The sequence below is a fragment of the Adiantum capillus-veneris genome, chromosome 6 (assembly GCF_014529385.1).
Source record: "Adiantum capillus-veneris isolate H3 chromosome 6, ASM1452938v2, whole genome shotgun sequence".
Classification (NCBI taxonomy): Eukaryota; Viridiplantae; Streptophyta; class Polypodiopsida; order Polypodiales; family Pteridaceae; genus Adiantum; species Adiantum capillus-veneris.
In genome coordinates, this window is record NC_140936.1 from 45,508,628 (window position 1) to 45,528,739 (window position 20,112).

General features: G+C 45.3%; 1 protein-coding gene across 9 annotated transcripts in view; it reads left to right on the plus strand.

The window, feature by feature from the left end:
- LOC147455445 (uncharacterized) overlaps positions 1–20,112 on the plus strand; it is a 30,740-nt gene that overhangs the window by 6,688 nt on the left and 3,940 nt on the right. For 3 of the 9 annotated variants that reach the window (XR_015188371.1, XR_015188372.1, XR_015188369.1), the window contains exons 1-2: positions 3,704–19,359; positions 19,444–19,937. The exons of 1 other annotated variant lie outside the window; for it this stretch is intronic. Coding sequence is in view for 2 of the 8 variants with exons in the window: in XM_086514231.1 (XP_086370357.1) it covers positions 19,902–19,940 (39 nt within the window). In the remaining 6 variants the exon portion in view is untranslated. Of the gene's footprint in view, positions 1–3,703; positions 19,360–19,443; positions 19,941–20,112 lie in introns of those variants that run through there. 5 more of the 9 variants (XR_015188373.1, XR_015188370.1, XM_086514231.1 and 2 more) reach the window with 4 other exon arrangements.

Genomic DNA, 20,112 nt, shown 5'->3' on the forward strand with positions numbered 1-20,112 from the left:
TTCGAGCATTTCCTTTGAAGTAAGAGATAGCCCTCCGAATCTTGGAGTGCTCTGAGTAACGCCCTCCAGAGAAAGCTATGTCAAACTGTTGTATGAAAGACAAAGCCTTCGAAGCATCTCTATAACCAGAAAACGTGTCAAATTTTATTGACTATCCACCTTCCTTAAACTCTCGGACTTTCTTACTTTTATCTTCCAGGAAGTCATACTGGTTGGCTTTATAAAAATTCTTCTTCTTTGCATAAAAGCTGTTGTCGTAAGAGTCCAAACTATCCGAAGACGAGTCCTCTGTAGAACTGTCAACAACTAGGCGAGATTTAGACTTCTTTGACTTTTTCTTGCCCTTTCCGAAGTTTTGCTTTTTGCTTCGCTTTTTGCCCTTTCTGTCTTCTTTGCTCGAGTCAGAGGAGCTAGAAGAACTCGAAGAAGAAGAAGAAGAAGAAGAGCTGGATACTCCTTCAAATCGAACACACTTTTTTTTACTTCTTGCCGACGCAAATGTAGACTAACGACCCAAATAACCCTGGAAGTCAGTTCCTTTCTTTTGCTTTTTGTCGTGCTTTTCTGCTTTGTTCTGCGCGTCAAAAAGCTGAGAAATTCGTGCATCAACTACCTCTTCTAATTCTTGCTATGTATATATCCTTGCAGTAGGAGGTTTCTTCAGTGCCGGTTTGAGGGGTGGTTCTGTGGTCTGCCGCCACTGTGAGTGCACCTCTTCGAAGGAGGTCTAGCTCATAAATTTTGCAAATTTCGGGTCCTTCGCAAAATTTAGCATCATCTTTGTTGCATAGCCAATCAATCGTCGATGCTCCATCTCTGCGAGCTCCGCCTGAGTAGGTTGAGGCGGGCCGTACTCCTTGCGTGAATCCTCGTCATAATCTCTTCCCGCATCTCCGGATGCAGAGAAAGTCGACTGATCTCTGCTTCCCGTAGAAGAGAAATCAGCCGCTCTCTGATACCACTGTAACAGACTTGGACACTCCAAGTCGAGATTCTATCCCGACACCACAAGAATTCACTTCAAAACAGTTCACAGTTCACATTTGATTCGACACTCCGGCGGAGTTTCGTGCCTAGAGATATTGGCCCCAAAGACTGGTGCCCCTTTCGGTATTTCTTTTTGTATTAATTTTCAACTCAAAGTACAAGTGAGTGGTCGGGACTCACTCTCAGACTCTGCGTCCAGATGCTCTGAGAAGTGAGAGCCCAAGCCACTATTAAATAGCTTTACAAGGGATGCTAAAAGCAGAGCTCAAAAGCTTCAAAATCAAAATCCTCTTAAAATAAAGCACTTCTTTTCTTTTCTCTCTCAAGCCACAGCTTGGTAAAATAAAGCACTTTAAAAATTCTCTTTCTTTCTCCTTGCATAGCCAAAAGCAGGCCAAAGTTGCCATAAAAACTGCCCACACAAAGCTCCCACGTCAACTATACGGATTTCCGTGATCTGCACCGCGCCTGTCCGTACGGTGCAGCCACGTCATCATTTCAACGGGGGAAGGGGGGGTGTGTACTGGTTTTCAGCAGTAGGGCCTGTGTGTGTATACTGGACAGCCACATTGTGACGGGTTTTGGCGGACTGGTGCGGGACATGCCAAAGCCTTTGAGATATGTTTTTTAATGCTTTTGGGGACCTTAGATGTAAATAAAACATGCTTGTACAAAGTGTATAAAGGCGGTGTGTGCCAAATGTCTCTACGCATGCGTACCAGTTGCCTGTAAAGTGGGGGCCGCATCACTCAGAACAACATGAAGGCAACGCGCCTTCCATATGTGCCATAAAGTGAGACTGACCACAATTGAAAATACCTCATCTCTGTGTTGTGCATCGCCCTGCCCTGCAATATCTGGAATCATAGATAGGACACCGCGACGATAACTTGTACCAGTAAGAATGAATACTAGGTTAGTGATGCCCCTCAAAGAACAAATGAGGGCCTAGATCTCGTAGCAACCACACAACGGAACCCCAAGTCAAGAATCCATGGTGCACACCAGCTCGATTATACAAGCATACGATGGCCATCCAGGCCCTATGAGCAACTGGGCAAAACGATAGACAGTGAGCAGGCGATTCTAGCACTGGAGGGGAACAGTGAATGCAAGTGGCATCATGTTTAGTCATAGCGGCCAAGGTGCCCACAGGTAAACCAGCATGAAGCTTGTTGGAGCCATTGTCTATTCCAGATAAGCCATGGAAAAGTATTGCTATGAATTATATCTTTGATCTTCCTAGAATGCAAACAGGAAATCATGCTTGGTATATAGTTCATTATCTGCAGTTTAGTAAACAAGCCCATTTCATTCTTGTTCGGAAGAAGATAAAACCTGATCAGATGGCAAGAATCTTTATGATTAATGTGTTTAAGTACTATGGTATGCCTCAGTCGATTGTCAGTGATCGTGATCCATGCATGACAAGTCTATTCTGGAAAGGCATATTTGAGAATATGGGCACTACTAATGGATAGTCAAAAGAGGTAAATTCTATTGCCTTGGATCTGCTTAAATGCTATGCTCTATGCTATGTGTCAGAGCATAACGCAAAGTGGGAGCAGTATTTACCTTTGGTTGAGTATGCATATAATAATACAGTGCATTCATCAACGCGTAAAGCACCTTTTGAAATTGTTGAAGGTGGCAAGAAGGTTCCTCCTATCTTGCATACGAAGGATAAGATTTTTGAAGCAGATCGTAAAGTGCAAAACATGGATGAAATGTATCCGAAGAGTAAGCTTGCCTTGGAAAAGACTCAAGCAAAGCAAAAAAGAGTTGTTGATCATCATTGGAATTGTTGTTTTCGCTTGATGATTGGGTGTTGTTACAGTTTGAAAAGGCAAGGTTAAAGAAGCGGAAAGGCAAAGAAAGCCTGTTTCCAAAGCTCAATATGCATTACTATGGTCCTTTCAAGTGAAAGAGAAGATATAGGCTGAAATTACCCGATAACTGGAAGATTCATAATGCGTTTCATGTCAGTCTTCTCAAACCATTTGTGGGAGATGTGCCACAGGAAATGCTAGTTGAGGAACAGCCTGAAGTTGAGAAACTTGATGAAATCTTGGTTCCCGAACCATTTTTGGCAAATAAGGAAAGAAAAGTCAAAGACAAGGTTGCTAGACGCTATTTGGTGAAGTTCAATTACTATCCACCAGATGCGAAGTGGATGGAAGAAGGTGAACTTACAAAGTCACCTAATGTGTTACAGCTTTACCTTGAAGCATTTGGTTCGCAACCTACCTTGATCCCAATCATTTCAATGGAGCAAAGGTCAAATGTGACACATGCTCAAGGAAGGAATGATGATGAAGCTAGCACTTCTTATGTGTATACAGATTCAATGCATTAGAAGTAAGTATTTTTTGAAAGTTGTCAAGAATACAACAAATACTTCTATGATATAGATACATGTTGTAACTTGCATGAATGGTTATATATGATGTGTGTTACTCGATCGGACATGTATTTGTATTGACTGGCTTAGTGTGACCTTCCACTTAGTCATTGGAATATGTTTAACCATTTAACTTGTGCATACATGTGTTGTCAGAGTGTTGTGTACACAAAGTTGACTGTAACATGTACAACAATCATGCAATTGAGGACGTTCGCGATTTCAAGAGGGTGGTATGTCACAAGACTATGACAGATAACTAACTTTATTTGTTGGTTTTCTTTCTTGGATTTTTATTTTAAGGATTTGCTCGTATCTAGTACTCCGTACACAAACACAAGGGACACTTTACTTCACTTGAAAGAACTGAACTGAACTGAAAGAAAAAGAGAGACGAGAGAGAGAAAAGAGAGGACACAGGGATGTTGGGTCCCAACCCTCAAGGGCCCCCTTACTCTGTTGCCAGAGCAAGTACTTTCTTTATTCTTGCACGATGCTACTACAATGATGCTGATGCTAATGGGTATTGATGCCACTGATGCTGAAGGATACTGATGCTACTGAGATATTTTTTTTTTTCGACACACCATAGGGCCCACAGGGGGAGGTGCTTATCCCTTCCAAATATTAGCCATGTTACATGGTCGGGCAAGGGCCGCGTACCATCGGGCAAGAGCCACGCGTAGGCATCACCATGGCCACCTAATTGATGCACCACATGCTGGGAACGACGGAGAGAACTCGTAGCAACCAGCTAGGAACCTCCTCCTCGGGTGACCCACCCCAGGAGGAGGATGCACTCGAGTATCCAAGGGCAAGAGCCCTAGCAACGTGAACACCAAGTGAGCACAAGGTGTCCCTCTAGAGTGTGACCCCATGGGGGATTTGAACCCACAACCCATAGGTTGAGAGGCCAAAGCCTTACCGTTAGACCAACTCTTTGGGGACTGCTACTGAGATATTGAAGGGGTCTATGTCGATGACGGGTTCTGTGTCGAAGACGGTGATGTCGACGACAGGTACTGCTAGTCTATATTGATGACGATGATGTCGACGACGATGACATAGGTGACTATGACGATGACAACGATGGTGTCGTCGTCGAGTCCGGGACTGCAATGACAATGTCGAAGGTGTCGTCATCAAGATAGGGATCTGCGATGACGATGACGATGTCGACGACGACAATGGTGTCTAGGATGACTGTGTCAAGGCTGAAAACTGAAAACACTAGATGGACTACTAGGGATCTGCTATTGCGGCCTAGATCCGCAACTTCGCACGGCTAGGACTGAAATGCAAAAACGTTGGCTGAAATCTGAAAACGCTGGCTGATTTTGCTGAATTCTGAAAACGCTAGGCTGATCTGATACTAGATGAGGAATCTGGTGAGGATCTGCAACCAAAGGATGCAAGTTCTCGCGAGGGTAAGGCCGGAAACGGAAAACCCTGGTGGTAGTGGCTGAAAACGTTGATTGCTTGAGGCTGAAAACGTTGGGCTGATCTTGAGAAAACGCTGGAACCTGTGGATGCCTGCCTGCTCTGCTACGGGTGTCTGCCCTTCTGTGTCCCGCTTCTTCTGCTTCTACTGAGTGCCCAATGGTTTCTTTTATAGCTCTTTAGCAATTTTCCCTACCTACTTTTCCAACAAAAGTCAGTTATTAATAAATAAGTGTACTTTGGCAAAAAGGGTTCAATGCTCTGAAAAATGCTCATGCTAACTGACTGTGCAAGGGAGGGTATGCAACTGTGACCGGCCTGGGCATGCACATCCTGCTAGAGGCTCACAAAGTGCCACGCTCGGTCCTAAGCTAGGCTATGACTGATGCTAAACCATGGCAAAAGCGTGTCCACGTGGCACAAGTGAAGTGAGCATATATCATCCCCCCCTGTTAAAAGTGAGGCACAACTCCCAAACTTCTATCTGTACTTCCTATGCTGACTGATGAATGCTTTTGATGATGTGGATGCACAAACCAATGCAGATTCTTTCGAAACCAGGGACTGATGGTACTGCGGGTACTGCTGGCGATGCAAACACCGTGTAAGGGTCACTATCCAGCCTAACTACCATTGCAGAATATCATCCTTGGCTCTATACCAGATAGTGCTAACTCTACCTGCTGTAGCAAGAGTTGTTCCCTGAACACTGACTGTAGTGAAAACATTACCGGTTCTGATGGACTGAGGTTTGGTTCCAGAGTCCTTTCCAAAGGTTCAATAACGAGGGAAATGGATGCACGCTATATGCGAATGCAAATGCAAAAGAGGTTAGGGATCATGACTGCAACTCCTTCCATATCCGAATACGAAGCTAGGAGATCTTGGTACTCAAGATCTGGGTTGTCATGTATCCGATGCCGATCTTCCTTCAAAGACATGGCAATGAAGATGGGATCTGGTAAGGCCATGGTTGAGACTCAAAGATTCTTTCAGGAAAAAAAACTAGGAGAGGTTCTTTGGGTTCTTTGGTTCAACTTGGGTTGTTGATGGTTCTTGGTTCTTCTGGGGTTCTTCTTTAGGTTCTTTCCTTGAGTTTGTGAATCCGAAGCACGCACAAAGCTCTGATACCAATGTCAGGTGCAGCGGAAGAGAATAAGGATTTGCTCGGATCTAGTACTCCGCACACAAAACACAAGGGACACCTTACTTCACTTGAAAGAACTGAACAGAAATGAAAGAAAGAGAGAGACGAGAGAGAGAGAGAGAGAGAGAGAGAGAGAGAGAGAGAGAGAGAAAAGAGACGACACAGGGATGTCGGGTCCCAACCCTCAAGGGCCTCCTTTCTCTGTTGCCAGAGCAAGTACTTTCTTTATTCTTGCACAATGCTACTACAATGATGTTGATGCTAATGGGTACTGATGCTACTGATGCTGAAGGGTACGGATGCTACTGAGGTACTAAAGGGGTCTATGTCGAAGACAAAGATGTCGACGACGGGTTCTGTGTCGAAGACGGTGATGTCGATGCTGGGTACTGCTAGTCTATGTCAACGACGATGATGTCGACGACGACGACGATGGTGACTGTGGCGATGACGACGATGGTGTCGTTCTCAAGTCCGCGACTGCGATGACGATAACAAAGGTGTCGTCGTCAAGATAGGGATCTACAATGACGATGTCGACGACGACGATGGTGTCGAGGACGACGGCGTCAAGGCTGAAAACTGAAAACGCTAGATGCGCTGCTAGGGATCTGCTACTGTGGCAATACTGCGGCCTGGATCTACAACTGCTTCGCCGGGCTAGGACTGAAATGCAAAAACGCTGGCTGATCTGCTGAATTCTGAAACGCTAGGCTGATCTGATACTAGATGGGGAATCTGGCGAGGATCTGCAACCAAAGGATGCAGCTTCTCCCGAGGATAAGGCTTGAAACGGAAAACGCTGGTGGTAGTGGCTGAAAATGCTGATTGCTTGAGACTGAAAACGCTAGGCTGATCTTGAGAAAACGATGAAACCTGTGGGTGCCTGCCTGCTCTGCTGCTGCTGCAGGCGTCTGCCCTTCTGTGTCCAGCTTCTACTGAGTGCTCAATGGTTTCTTTTATAGCTCTTTAGCAATTTGCCCTACCTATTTTTCCAACAAAAGCCACTTATTAATAAATAAGTGTACTTTGGCAAAAAGGGTTCAATGCTCTGAAAAATGATCATGCTAACTGACTGTGCAAGAGAGGGTATGCAACTGTGACCGGCTTGGGCATGCACGTCCTGCTAGAGGCTCACAAAGTGCCAAGCTCAGTCCTAAGCTAGGCTATGACTGATGCTAAACCATGGCAGAAGCGTATCCACGTGGCGCAAGTGAAGTGCACATGTGACAGGTTGGCACGCAAAACGGAGCTCTATACACAAGATTACAGCTTGCTATGTTTTTCTGCAGGTGAAGGTTTTGACCCGTTTTTATGCCTTAACACTCCAGTAGCTTCAAGGAAGCTAGAGAAACAATGTACAGGTGTTCTGGAGTGATTTGGAGATCAAAAACCAGAAAATTGAACGTGCTGAATTTTCTCGCTAGGCTCTTTTTAGTGCTTGTTTAGGTGTGGGAAGACACCTTTAGTTAGCACTAAATAGCAGAAGAGGTAGCAGGAGCACATGCTCAATAGGCACCTTCTCAGCAGAACCCAGCAAGAACCTTTGCGTTTTCCATTGCCGTCTCATCACCAACACCCTCAAGCTCCTAGCGTTTTCTGTCTTGACAGTTTCCACATCAGCAGCAGTACCTAGATCCCTGGTGTTTCCATCCCTAGCATGATCGCCATCATCTCCCAGTTCCCTAGCGGTTGCAGATCCACCCAATCGCCAGCAGAAGCATCAGTTTGCTAGCGTTTTCCAATCTCAGCCCATCAGCGTTTTTGGAGTTTATCAAGCCTAGCGTTTTTGCTAAGGACACAAGTCAGCCAGCGTTTTGGTTTTCAGCAGTGGTTAAATCAGAACAGTAGCGTCTTACTAACGCTACCAAGCATCAGATCAGCATTCCATTTTCAGCCTCACAAGCTGTAGGTGAACCAGCATTTTCAGCCATTAGAACCCCAGCAGATTCAGCCCTAGTTGGTTGCAGAGGATCCCTAAATTCAGCCCTCAAAAACACAGCCAAAACAGTCATTTTCAGCCACCCAAAACAGTCCAAAGATTAGCAGATTTTTAGCAAATAGAAGACCACAGATTTCAGCCCTAAAGTCATCCTCGTCATCACCGTCGTCGTCATCGGCATAGTCCAAGTTGCATCAGTCCATTGCATACGCATTGTACCACTTTGTGCAATCAATAAGTAGATCACTCTCGTGGGCCTTCGGAGGAGGGTTTTACAACGTCTCTGGTGTCGTATCTCTCTTCTCTCTCTATCTCTCAGTTTCATACACTTGCACACACAATGTCCATTCACTTTGTTTGTGATCATAGCACTTCCCATTAAGAACGGAAGGCTCTACCTTCCATAAGAATTAAAAGCAACCCTTGAGCACAGTTCGGAGCACTCATCTTGAGCAAAGCGCAAACAATCATTCCGCTGCACCTAACATTGGTATCAGAGCTTTGGCAGTGTTCTGTATCACTCAAGGAAAGAACCACAAGAATCACAAAAAAAAAAAATTGCTTGTTGCGGTCGCACGAACCCAAGTTCGCTTGGGCGTGTCGATTCCTAATCATGTTTTTGAAGAGTGACAGGAATCCCAGGAAAGAAGGGCTTGTCTAGTCTCCCCTTGTGTCTCTTTTCACTCATTGAGAGCGGACCGTGCACTTAGCGGCCAGCCAATCGACGTGAGGTGGGAAAAAGCGTCCTTGGTGTGAGCGCAAGGCCGCCAAGGGGTGCACCCGTGGAAATGAGTAGAACTCGGGTGAAGAGAAGATCCTTTTCAAACACGGTTTGCAAGCAAAAGAAAACCTCAAGAACCCAAGAACCAAGACCCCCAAGAACCCAAGTTCCTCGTGAACTTAAGAACCCAAGACCCCCAAGAACCCAAGTTCCTCGTGAACTTAAGAACCCAAGACCACAAGAACCCACGATTTCAGAATGGTCATCACTCGAAGCGAAATGGATACTTCGCTTTGAGGTGATGAGCATGAGAGAGGCGAAGAATAATTTTCCCCACCAAGAGGTTTTTCCGACCCTTCCCCATCTACATCAAGGATTGCGCTAACTCCTATGGAGGAGTTGAACAAGAGAAGCAGAAATAGAGCGTGGACACGAAGAAAAGATGGCAGCCATATAGCGTCAATACACAGAAAGAGTGGCAGCCATACATCGCGAGAACAAAGCAAGACAAGCAGAATATGACCACGAGACCAAAGCAAGAATGCAAGAGATGTTGCGACTCTTTTCTCAAATGCAGGCACAGATTCAACAGGATCAGGAAAAGGAGACTCTCAGTCTCTTTTTCTCCCAAGCATGACACACAAGATTTGCATGATTATGAGAAGCATGATGATTTGAATGATAATGATGAGCATGATGATAAGCATGATGATGATTTGAATGACAATGATTTGCATGATGAATTGGATGTTAATGATAAGCACAATGAGTTGCATGAAGATGATGTGATTGTTCACAAGGATGATGTGTTAGTGGATGCTTTTTCTAGCGAAGCAAACCTCGTTGTAGATTCGATCAATCACAAAGAATCGATCTTGGCTTTCGAGTTGAGGTCCACAGATCCCCCACAAGAAGATTCGATAGATCCCACAGAACCAATCTTGGCTCTCGAGCCTAGGTCCAAAGCACCCTTACAGTGTGTTCGCATGATTGATATACACGCATTGTTCGAGTATTTCATTCGTGATCGTTTCCTGTATTTTAGTCAGCATTTTAATGTGATCCCTTTTCCTAGGCATGACATATTGTATGTTGAGCACGTTTCTCTCATCGATGAGCACGAATGTATGCGGATTTCTCATGAAAAGCTGAAAAGTATGTATGTAAGGAAGTCACATTCCATGTCTCTTCCTTGGCATGACACAGTTTCCGAACGAGCACATGACAGTATGAGCACCAAGCGTATGCATTTCCATTGTGAACTGCCAAAGTTGATTGCTCTAGATCATAAGAGAAAGATTCGATCTCATTGTTTGCGTGTGTGTGGTGAACCGTTTGGCACTCCGTCTCTTTGTTCATCTACATTGCATGCACACTCTTTGAGGAAGACAAGATTTTTTCCACTCATTTTACATGGAATAGGTATGTTCATGTTTTTGTGTTGGAAGTGGTTTCAGGAATTTTCAGCCGTGGAGATTCTTGAAGGAAGAAGCACGACTCTAGACGAAGTTGAAGCATCGAAGGAGACATAGAAGACTTTGTGTCGCTTTCGGCGCGGCCCAAAGAAGCAAGCGTTGCAGACCTTTATGACGTTCAAGTACCGCTCGACCCACACAACAGAGTGGGCCGGCGAAGAGTCCCTTCCAAGATTCGGGATGATATTGGCGATCTCCCTCGACGCCATACAGTTCGGTACCAGTACCTCACTTTGAAAAGGAGAGGATGTCACGTGACACATCCAACCCTATGTGTCCGTGGACAAGCTACAGTATGATCAGGGCTCAGTTCAGTCAAGTCAGTCTAGATTTAAAAGTAATCTGGCACTTTTGTGAGTCTATTCGTAGACCATGCATGCCCAGTCACTTAGCATAGATGCATATCCTCCGGTTGCACACAGCATGATCATCAGTATTCCCTTCAGAATCCATCAGATTCAGTTAGGGGAATTTTCCAGTGCATTTAGCCTATTTTCCCTATTTTTGGTATTTTCACTTATTATTTTTAAGTGACTTTCCAACAAAAGTAGGTAGGGAAATTTTGCTAAAAAAATATATAAGCAAACCCAAGTTAGCACTAAATGGCAGAAGAGACAGCGGGAGCACATGCTCAACAGGCACCTTCTCAGCAGAACCTAGCAAGAACCTTGGCGTTTTCCATTGCCGTCATCGCCAACACCCTCAAGCTCCTAGCATTTTCTGTCTTGACAGTTTCCGCATCAGCACCCAGATCCCTAGCGTTTCCATCCCTAGCATGATCGCCATCATCTCCCAGTTCCCTAGCGGTTGCAGATCCACCCAATCGCCAGCAGAAGCATCAGTTTGCTAGCGTTTTCCAATCTCAGCCCATCAGCGTTTTTGGAGTTTATCAAGCCTAGCGTTTTTGCTAAAGACACAAGTCAGACAGCGTTTTGGTTTTCAGCAGTGGTTGAAGCAGAACAGTAGCGTTTTACTAACACTACAAAGCATCAGATCAGCATTCCATTTTCAGCCTCACAAGCTGCAGGTGAACCAACGTTTTCAGCCATTAGAACCCCAAAAGATTCAGCCCTAGTTGGTTGCAGAGGATCCCTAAATTCAGCCCTCAAAAACGCAGCCAAAACAGTCATTTTCAGCCACCCAAAACAGCCCAAAGTTTAGCAGATTTTCAGCAGATAGAAGAGCACAGATTTTAGCCCTAAAGTCGTCGTCGTCATCACCGTCGTCGTCATCGGCATAGTCCAAGTTGCATCAGTCCATTGCATACGCATTGTACCACTTTGTGCAATCAATAAGTAGACCACTCCCGCCCACGAGAGTGGGGCCTTCGGAGGAGGGTTTTACAACGTCTCTAGTGTCGTATCTCTCTTCTCCCTCTATCTCTCAGTCTCATACACTTGCACGCACAGTGTCCATTCACTTTGTTTGTGATCATAGGACTTTCCATTAAGAACGGAAGGCTCTACCTTCCATAAGAACTAAAAGGAACCCTTGAGCACAGTTTGGAGCACTCATCTTGAGCAAAGCGCAAACAATCATTCCGCTGCACCTAACAGCTAAGCTTTGGAAAAAGGTGCTCTTTTCCCTTTTTCTTTCTCAGGCATGTCTTCTCAAAACGTAAGAGCACCCAATCGTCTTCCTTTAATTTCAAATCGCGATGCTGTCGATCTGCTGCCTTCTTGTGTCTTTCCTGAAATTTCGCTAAAGCCTCCCAGACCTTGGCAAAAGCAGTGTCCAAGTCCCTCGTATACTGGCCGGCTTCAAAAATCTTATCTTTCGTGCTTAGGAAGGGTGGAACCTTCGTAGCACCTTCAATAATCTCAAATGGCGCCTTCCCCGTCGAAGAGTGGATCGTATTATTGTGGGCAAATACCACCAAGGACAAAAACTTTTCCCATTAAGTCTTCTGATCAGAAATGTAAGACTTCAATAAATCCAGTACGACTGAATTTGCAATCTCAGATTGCCCATCTGTCTGCGAACAGAAAGATGACGAGAACTGCAACCGTGTGCCAATGTTCTCCCAAATAGCCTTCCAAAACAAACTCGTAAACCGGAGATCTCTGTCAGAGACTATTGTCTCAGGCATGCCATGTAATCTGAATATCTCGACAATGAACAGTCTCGCTAAATGATCCGACTTGACTGTTTTCTTCACTGGAATGAAATGAGCTTGCTTGCTAAATCTGTCGATAACAATCCAGATACCATCGTGCCCACTCTGTGTCTTCAGGAGATCAAAACTGAAATCCATAGCAATACTTTCCCAGGGGCGGCTGGGAATGGGTAAAGGCTGTAACAGTCCTTGTGCTTTATGCCTGTCAAACTTGACCTTCTGGCAACCAAGCAACTGCGTACAAAATCGTCCACGTCCTTCTTGAGTCTCGGCCAAAAGAAGTATCACTCAACACCTTTCAAGGTGGTGTCAATGCCGCAGTGACCCGTAAATGGTGGACAGTGACATTCAGTTAGAACCTTTTCCCTCAACAGCTGTGCAACATCGTTTTCTTCATCAAGTAGCCATCCCGTATGGAATAACCCGCTACTACCTCCCCATTCTGTATCGATTGAATATGTCAGAAAAATCTGGATTTGTGGCGTACTGATCGACCATGTCCTCGAAGCTTCTATGGTGAATCGCGAAAATAGCAAAGACTAACGGCTTCCGGGACAAAGCATCTGCCACCAAGTTCTTTTGTCCCTGCACATGGACAATATGGAAGTGAAACTCTGACAAGATATTAGCCCATCGCATCTGCTTTTCCGAAAGCTGCTTTTGTGACAAGAAGTAGCGTAAAATCTGATGATCAGTGAAGACCGTAAAATCGGCTTCGAGTAGGTAATGTCGCCACTGAGTAAGATCATGGATAACCGCTAAAAGCTCTTTCTCATAAATCTGTGTTGTCAATTCCGGCCTTGAAAACAATCGGCTCTCATAGGCAATGACATGGCCTTCTTGCATTAAGACCGCACCCAGACTACAACCACAAGCATCACAATATACTTCGAATGACTTTTGCAAATCCGGCAAAGTCAAAACTGGTCCTGTAGTCAATTTCTCTTTCAAAGTCTGAAAGGCAATCACCTTGTGGGTCCCCACGAGAAAGGGACTCCTTTTTGTGTCAAGATATGCAAAGGGGAAGGAACCTCTGCAAACTTTCTAATGAACCGCCGGTAGTAAGAACATAAGCCCAAGAAGCTTCTAACTTCATGGACATTCTTCAAATCGGGCCAATCACATATAGTCTCAATCTTGGACGGGTCCATCTGTACTCCTGTTGAGACGATGTGTCCCAAAAAGTGTATCTCCGGAAGGAAAAATTCACTCTTCTTGGCATTGATTACTTACTTGTGATCTCGCAATGCCTGAAAGACCTGTTGCAACTATTGTCTATGTTCAGCCTCATCCTTGGAGAAGACTATAATGTCATCAAAGAAAGTGATCTATACTCTCTGAAAATCCTATCCATCATTCGGTTATAAGTCGCTCTAGCATTGGGAAGGTCAAAAGACATCACCAAAAATTCATATAAACTTAAGCTTGTCCGAAGAGCTGTCTTGTAGACATCTCCCAGCGCGATTTGGATCTGATGATATCGGCTCTTCAAGTCACTCCTGCTGAAACAAGAGGATCCCTGTACTCGGTCAAGAATATTATCGATCCTCGGAATCGGAAATCTATTCTTGATGGTGATTTTATTGAGAGCTCTATAATCAATGCACATTCTCCAAGATCCGTCTCTCTTTAAAACCATCAACACCGGAGAGCAGTAGGGTGAAGTACTGGGCTAGATAAGAACCTTTTCCAAGAGGTCTTTCACTTGGTTCATAATCTCTTCATTCTGGGCTCGGCTCACACGGTAAGGTGGCCGGTTCGATGATGTGCTTTCAGGTATCAGATCAATAGTATGATCCTCATGTCGAGATGGTGGCAACTCACCTAGCAAGAAATCAGAAAAGCAATCGACATGAGTGTGGAGAAAATCTTGGCGTTCTTTATCAAATTCAGACATATTCCTCCTGTATTCATCATTTAACTCTTTCAAATAGATCGAGTAAACAAACAGACTAAATTTTATTAATTTAGAAACGGCCGAAGCCGATACAAGAGGGACAGACTCGCCCTTCAATTTCACATCAAGTACAATTTTTCGGCCCTTCTCATTTATCAATGTCGCTTTCTTTGCCCAATAATGGACCACGGCATTGTTCTTATGGTACCAAGGGACTCCAAGGAGGACGTCACAACCTTCCGAGGGCATTATGTAGAAGTCCTCGTGCCCCAAATACCCCTAACAATGCAACCGAAGTTTGCCAATGACAGGTGTAATGGCTATGTCCCGTCCGGGTGCCGCTAGAACTGCCTCTTCTTGTGGTCCCATCCGATCGGGTGTAATCTCGAGCCGCGCCGCCAATTCAGGTGAAATAAAGTTGGCCTTGGCTCCTCCATCAAAGAAAATCGGGGCTTCTTGACCTTTCACTTTGCCCCAAGCTCGACAAAGTTTTGTACTTTCATCAATCGTGCTTGGGTCAGTACCCATGCAATCTGGAACCAGTCCTACTTTCATCTTGCCTTTTCTACCACATTCCTCAGCTGCTCTCGAACTCTCTGGCCTGTCTTCATTCTGTTCTTGATGTTCCTTTCTAGGGCACTTCGCGAAGATGTGTCCATGTTCCCCGCATCCAAAACACTTCCCCTCTTTGATGTAGTTGGCCCTCTCTCGAAGAGTGAGCCGGGGTCGTGAATCCTTGTCTTTCTTTTCTTGGGAACTCTTTTCTTTCTACTTTCATTATTAGAAGTTTGTTGGATTCTCTGAGTCAAGATCTCATCAGTGGAGTAAGTCAGATTGCCCAAATGTATGGCAAAACCCCGTTTCACATGACCCATCAATTCTTGAATAGAATTTGACTTTTATTCTAAGCAGTAGTCTAGGATCTCTGTAGAAAGTCTGCAGCAAAACCGCTCAATCTATTCTTTAAACGAGACCTTCTTAAATGAAGAGGCTGGTAGAAAAGAGCTCCAAAATCTCTCGCAATAAGCGTCTAGAGAGTCTCCCTTGGCCATCCGAAGATGATTCCAAGCAGTTCGTATATCTCGTTCGTACTCTCGAGTCAGCCAAGAAGAAATTAAAAGCCTTTTGAATTTCACTCATTTAATCGGAGCTTCCTTTCTCAGTAGAAGGGTGGACCAACATGTTCGAGCATTTCCCTTGAAGAAAGATGTAGCCCTCTGAATCTCTGCGTAATGCCCTCCAGAGAAAGCTATGTCAAACTGTTGTATGAAGGCCAAAGCCCTCGGAGCATCTCAAAATCCAGAAAAAGAGTCAAATTGATTGTCCACCTTCTTTAAATTCTCTTACTTTCTTGCTTTTATCTTCGAGGAAGTCATATTGGTTGGCTTTATAAAAGTGCTTCTTCTTTGCATAAAACATGTGATCGTCGGAGTCCAAACTGTCTGAGGATGAGTCCTTTGTAGAACTGTCAAAAACTGGGCGAAATTTAGGCTTCTTTGCCTTTTTCTTGCCCTTTCCGAAGCTTTGCTTTTTGCTTCGCTTTTTGTCTTTTCTGTCTTCTTCGCTCGAATCAGAAGAGCTAGAAGAGCTGTCAGAAGAAGAAGAAGAAGAAGAAGAACTGGGAAGTCCTTCAAATCGTACACGCTTCTTTTGCTTTCTTGCCGATGCAAAAGTAGATTGACGACCCAAATAACCCGAGAAGTCGGTTCCTTTCTTATGCTTTTTATCGTGCTTTTTGGATTTGTTGTTTGCGTCCAAAAGTCGGTTGATCTATGTCTAAACCACCTCTTGTAATTCTTACTCTATAAACATCCTCCGAGAAGGAGGTTTCTTGAGTGCCGGTTTGATGGGTGGCTCTATGGCCTTCTGCCCATTGGGTGTGCATTTCTGCGAGGGATTGCTGAGTCAAAAAATTTGCAAATTTTAATCATCTGCTTCGTTGCCTCGTCAACCAATTGTCAACGTTCCATCTCTTCAATCTTAGACTGAGTAGGCCGAGGTGGGCCGTACTCTTTTGATTGCTCATGAGAATCTTCTCCGTGATCTCCTCCCGCATTCACAGATGCAGAAGAAGTCAATTGATTCTTGTTGGAATCCATAAGTGCCGCGAGAAAAGAATCGGATTTTTCGGTAGAAGAGAAATCAGCCGCGCTCTGATACCACTATAATAAACTTGGACACCCCAAGTCAAGATTCTACCGCGACACAGCAGAGATTCACTTGAAAAACAGTCCATAATTCACAATTAGGTCGACACGGCCCGGCGTAGTTCCGTGCCTAGAGGTACTCTCAGACTCTGTGTCCAATTGCCCTGAGAAGTGAAGCCTCGTCCACTAATTTATAGATACAAGGGATGCCCCAAAAGCAGGGTCCCAAAAGCACTTAAACTTAAAAGCTTCTCAAATTAAAGCAACTGTCCCAAAAGTTGCTATAATCAGCCAGCGTAATTTCAGCAAAAATCCGTACGCATTGTCACGTCAACAACGCATCAAATCTCGCCGCAAAATCCGGAATTCCGTGCGATAGGCCATGTAAGCATGTCAATGCATATTGCGGAGGTTCCGTACTGTGCCACGTGTCAACCCTTTTCGGGTGTGTCCGGGGTTAGCCACGTCACCATTTTGTGACACATGAGGTATGGGGTTTCCTTTGCAACATGTACAAGGCGAAGACACCCGGAAGGATCCTTGCTCTGGAGAAGACTTTCATGGACTTACAAGTCTCGTCATTTCCAACTATCCATGACTTCATATCCCAAATACTTTTGCTCTGTGATGAGCTAGCAACTTGTGGTCAGCAGATCTCTTCCAAGGGCATGGCAGCTCGGTTGCTGCTCAAGCTTCCCGACACTTATGATTTCTTGTTCGGGTCACTTACTACCTCCACCCGTCCTACTCCTATCACTTGGGAGGAGCTCTTACCCGCTGTGCAGCAGATACCTTCACGCATTCAGGATAGAGACACCTCAGACGCCTCTGCGGGTGCTACTGCATTGGTCTCTACATCCTGTAGGGGTGGTGGTGCTCCCGGACAGTCTGGACCTGGTTGTACACCTTCTCGCCCTGACATTACTTGTACCTATTGTGGAAAGAAAGATCATTATACAACAAAATGTTATAAACGACGGCGAGACCGCACAAAGGATTCAGATCCTGAGGATGAGACAGCTTCTCGACAGACGTCTGCCACCGCCACCTCTAGCCCTTCACAGGTTGATGGCTTCACCATCTAGTTTCATCCACCTCCTTCTTCCCTCTTATGATCGAGATCACTTTTTAGCTCGGAGTTTGTCGGTTTACCACCTTGGCCTTCTATCCTTTTGTGTATAAGTGCTCTACTTCAGGGGGGGTTCTCTCTCTTCCGTCTCTCTCGCTTCTGCTGACCTCCACCGATGAGCTCCCTGCTCGTCTTTCATCTTTCCCTCATGTATATCATCTTCAGTGACTTGTTCTGTTGTTAGCCTCTCCATCAGCTTCCTTGTGCGACTTGATTAGCCTGACCTAGCTTTGGTCATCACATTGGTGCTCGACGGTTCGTCGTTTTTTGTTTGGCTAGCGCTTCTTCTTTTTACACTCCAAATTTGACAGGCGTGTTGCATCTTCTTCCTCAGCGACTCCGCTTCTGTCAATGAGGGGCGGTGTTAGATTCTTCATCTCCATATGCTTCACACCCTACCTACTACAGGCTTCACACACATCACGTGCACCGGCCCTTGGTTGTGGATTGGCCACCTGTACACCTGCTCAACATGGATCTTCAGGCACATTTAGGGTTTTGCTCAACACTTTGCCCTGTCGGACCTATTCTAGGGGATGTCTAGTATCCTAGGAGGATTAGTCCCGGCAATTCTGTGAGCCTGTTCACAGGACCAGCATGTCTGGACAAGTCCATTAAATTAGGTTTTTCAGTTTGGAACCCTCTTGCATAAATGGTTTGTACACACGTTTTGACAAATATTATTACACTACGATGTGCATTTGGCATGACGAGCATGTAGTTCTAGGTTAGAGGAATCCGACGTGCTAGACCGCGCATCGATCTGATTCCCAGGTGGGCGGATGTGCGACAGTTGCACCCAGATTTGGACCCCCTTGGACTTATTTTTAATAAATCATTTTGATGATTTATTTGTTGGAATTGGTGGACAGTTTGCCCAACCCAGATTATTAATAACCAATACTTAAGCACCAAGAGAGCTCCCATCTGAAGACAAGTTGTAGAAGAAAGGAAGCGCTTAGAAGAAGAAGCAGATCAGCGTTTTGCATAGCAACCAGCCGGGTGTTTTCAAAATTTGCAGATCTGCCAGCATTTCCTGTCCTCTTCCCCTAGCGTTTTGGGAAGGCAACAGATCAGTCAGCATTTGCTGTTTTCAACCCTTGCGCCAGGAGAACCCAGCAAATCAGGCCAGCGTTTTCAGTTTTCAGCCCGTCCTTCGCGACGGAATCTCTTGGAAAGCTGCCTGCGCGTGTTCCCGTTGCGGTCCGGTACTTCGACAGCCCATCGAGCCTCCCCTCGGCCATTCTTACGCCGGCATCAAGTACTCCATTGCTGTCCATCATCGGCCTCGTTGAGATCTGCGTTTTCAGTCCATCATATTTCTCACATCGGGAGTGCAAATCCACCCGTGGTGGTCATCCGCAATTCCCACATCGAGAAGGATCCAAGGTGCATCAAATCAGCCCCGGAGGTGCCTCTTCCTGAGGAGTTACCGCGGTGATTTGTCGTCGTCAAGTCAGTAGAGTTTCATTGTGTATACATTCCATTTACGCAATCTAAAGCAAACCACATCGGTAACGATGTAGGGGAGCCTTGAGAGGGTTGGTTGGGACCCCATCGGGTGTCGCTCTTCTCTTGTCTCTCTTTCTCTCTCCCTCTATATATCTCTATTGCATTCTCTTAGTCCCTCTCTTCAGGGGAACAAAAAAGGAACGTTCATTGAAGCACAAAGCATTCACTAACGCAAGGAAAGAAGGAAAGGAGTTTGTGGAAGTGTAAAACTAGATCTTCACCATTTCAATTCCGTTGCACCTGACATTGGTATCAAAGCTTTAAAGATTTTGCACTAATCCGCTAATCCCCAAAAAGTTTTTTTGCTCTCTTGTGTTTTTGGTTGTGTTGGCAGCCCTTCGGAGTTTTAGGCTCTTCCATTGGTAAAAGGCTTCGAGAGCGTGCGCTCGAGCAAGGGATCCTGGATCGTTAAGGCTCTGCTCGTGCTTCGTAGACGTACTTGCGGGTCATCCACCTTCTGCTTGTGCACTTGCATCCCTCATTCAGCTAGATCTTGCTCCCATTCTTGAAATCGGAGTTTTGTTTGCAGGGGAAGGATGAGATGCTTCATTGGGCACCACTTTCTTTCATGTAGCGCCGGTGCAGGAGTACTCTGCCCTCGTAGCAGAGAAAAAGCCCCAAGTTGAAGAAGTTTCTCCTGGTTGAAGACTCAAGAGGAACACAGGTCCTCCATGTTTCGTCGAAAGGTGGGTCTGTAGAAGAGGAGAAGACATGCTGCAGTGGTGCATGCTAAGGAAAAGCACGTCTCTCCACTAAACGCAAACCTCAGGACCACCATGGTCATCAAAGGTGAGGAGTGGGTCCTCCGTATTGGAGAACCACCAAAGAAAGTCAATCATGACAAGCCAGGGTTCTGTCGAGAGAATCTCCCACATCATCATCAGGTGTACAAGAGAGAAGAACCAAGGCAATGCATTACGGATGCATGCATACCTGCACTGAAATGGACTGGAGACTCAAAGCTCACTCACAAAGTACCTACTGCCAATGTTAGCTGATGTTCATTGCTTGAAGAAGGCCCAGGTAGTAGTTGATGGACAAGCCTCTCAGACTGATTATTCATGGAGTTTTCTTCTTTGTGCTTACATTAAATGCGGTGAGCTTAGGCATGCTTTGGAGCTGTATGACATGCTGCAACAGGAATGCGTACAGCTGTTTGAACTGGCGGCGTATGTTGCCTTACTGCAGAGTTGTGCCA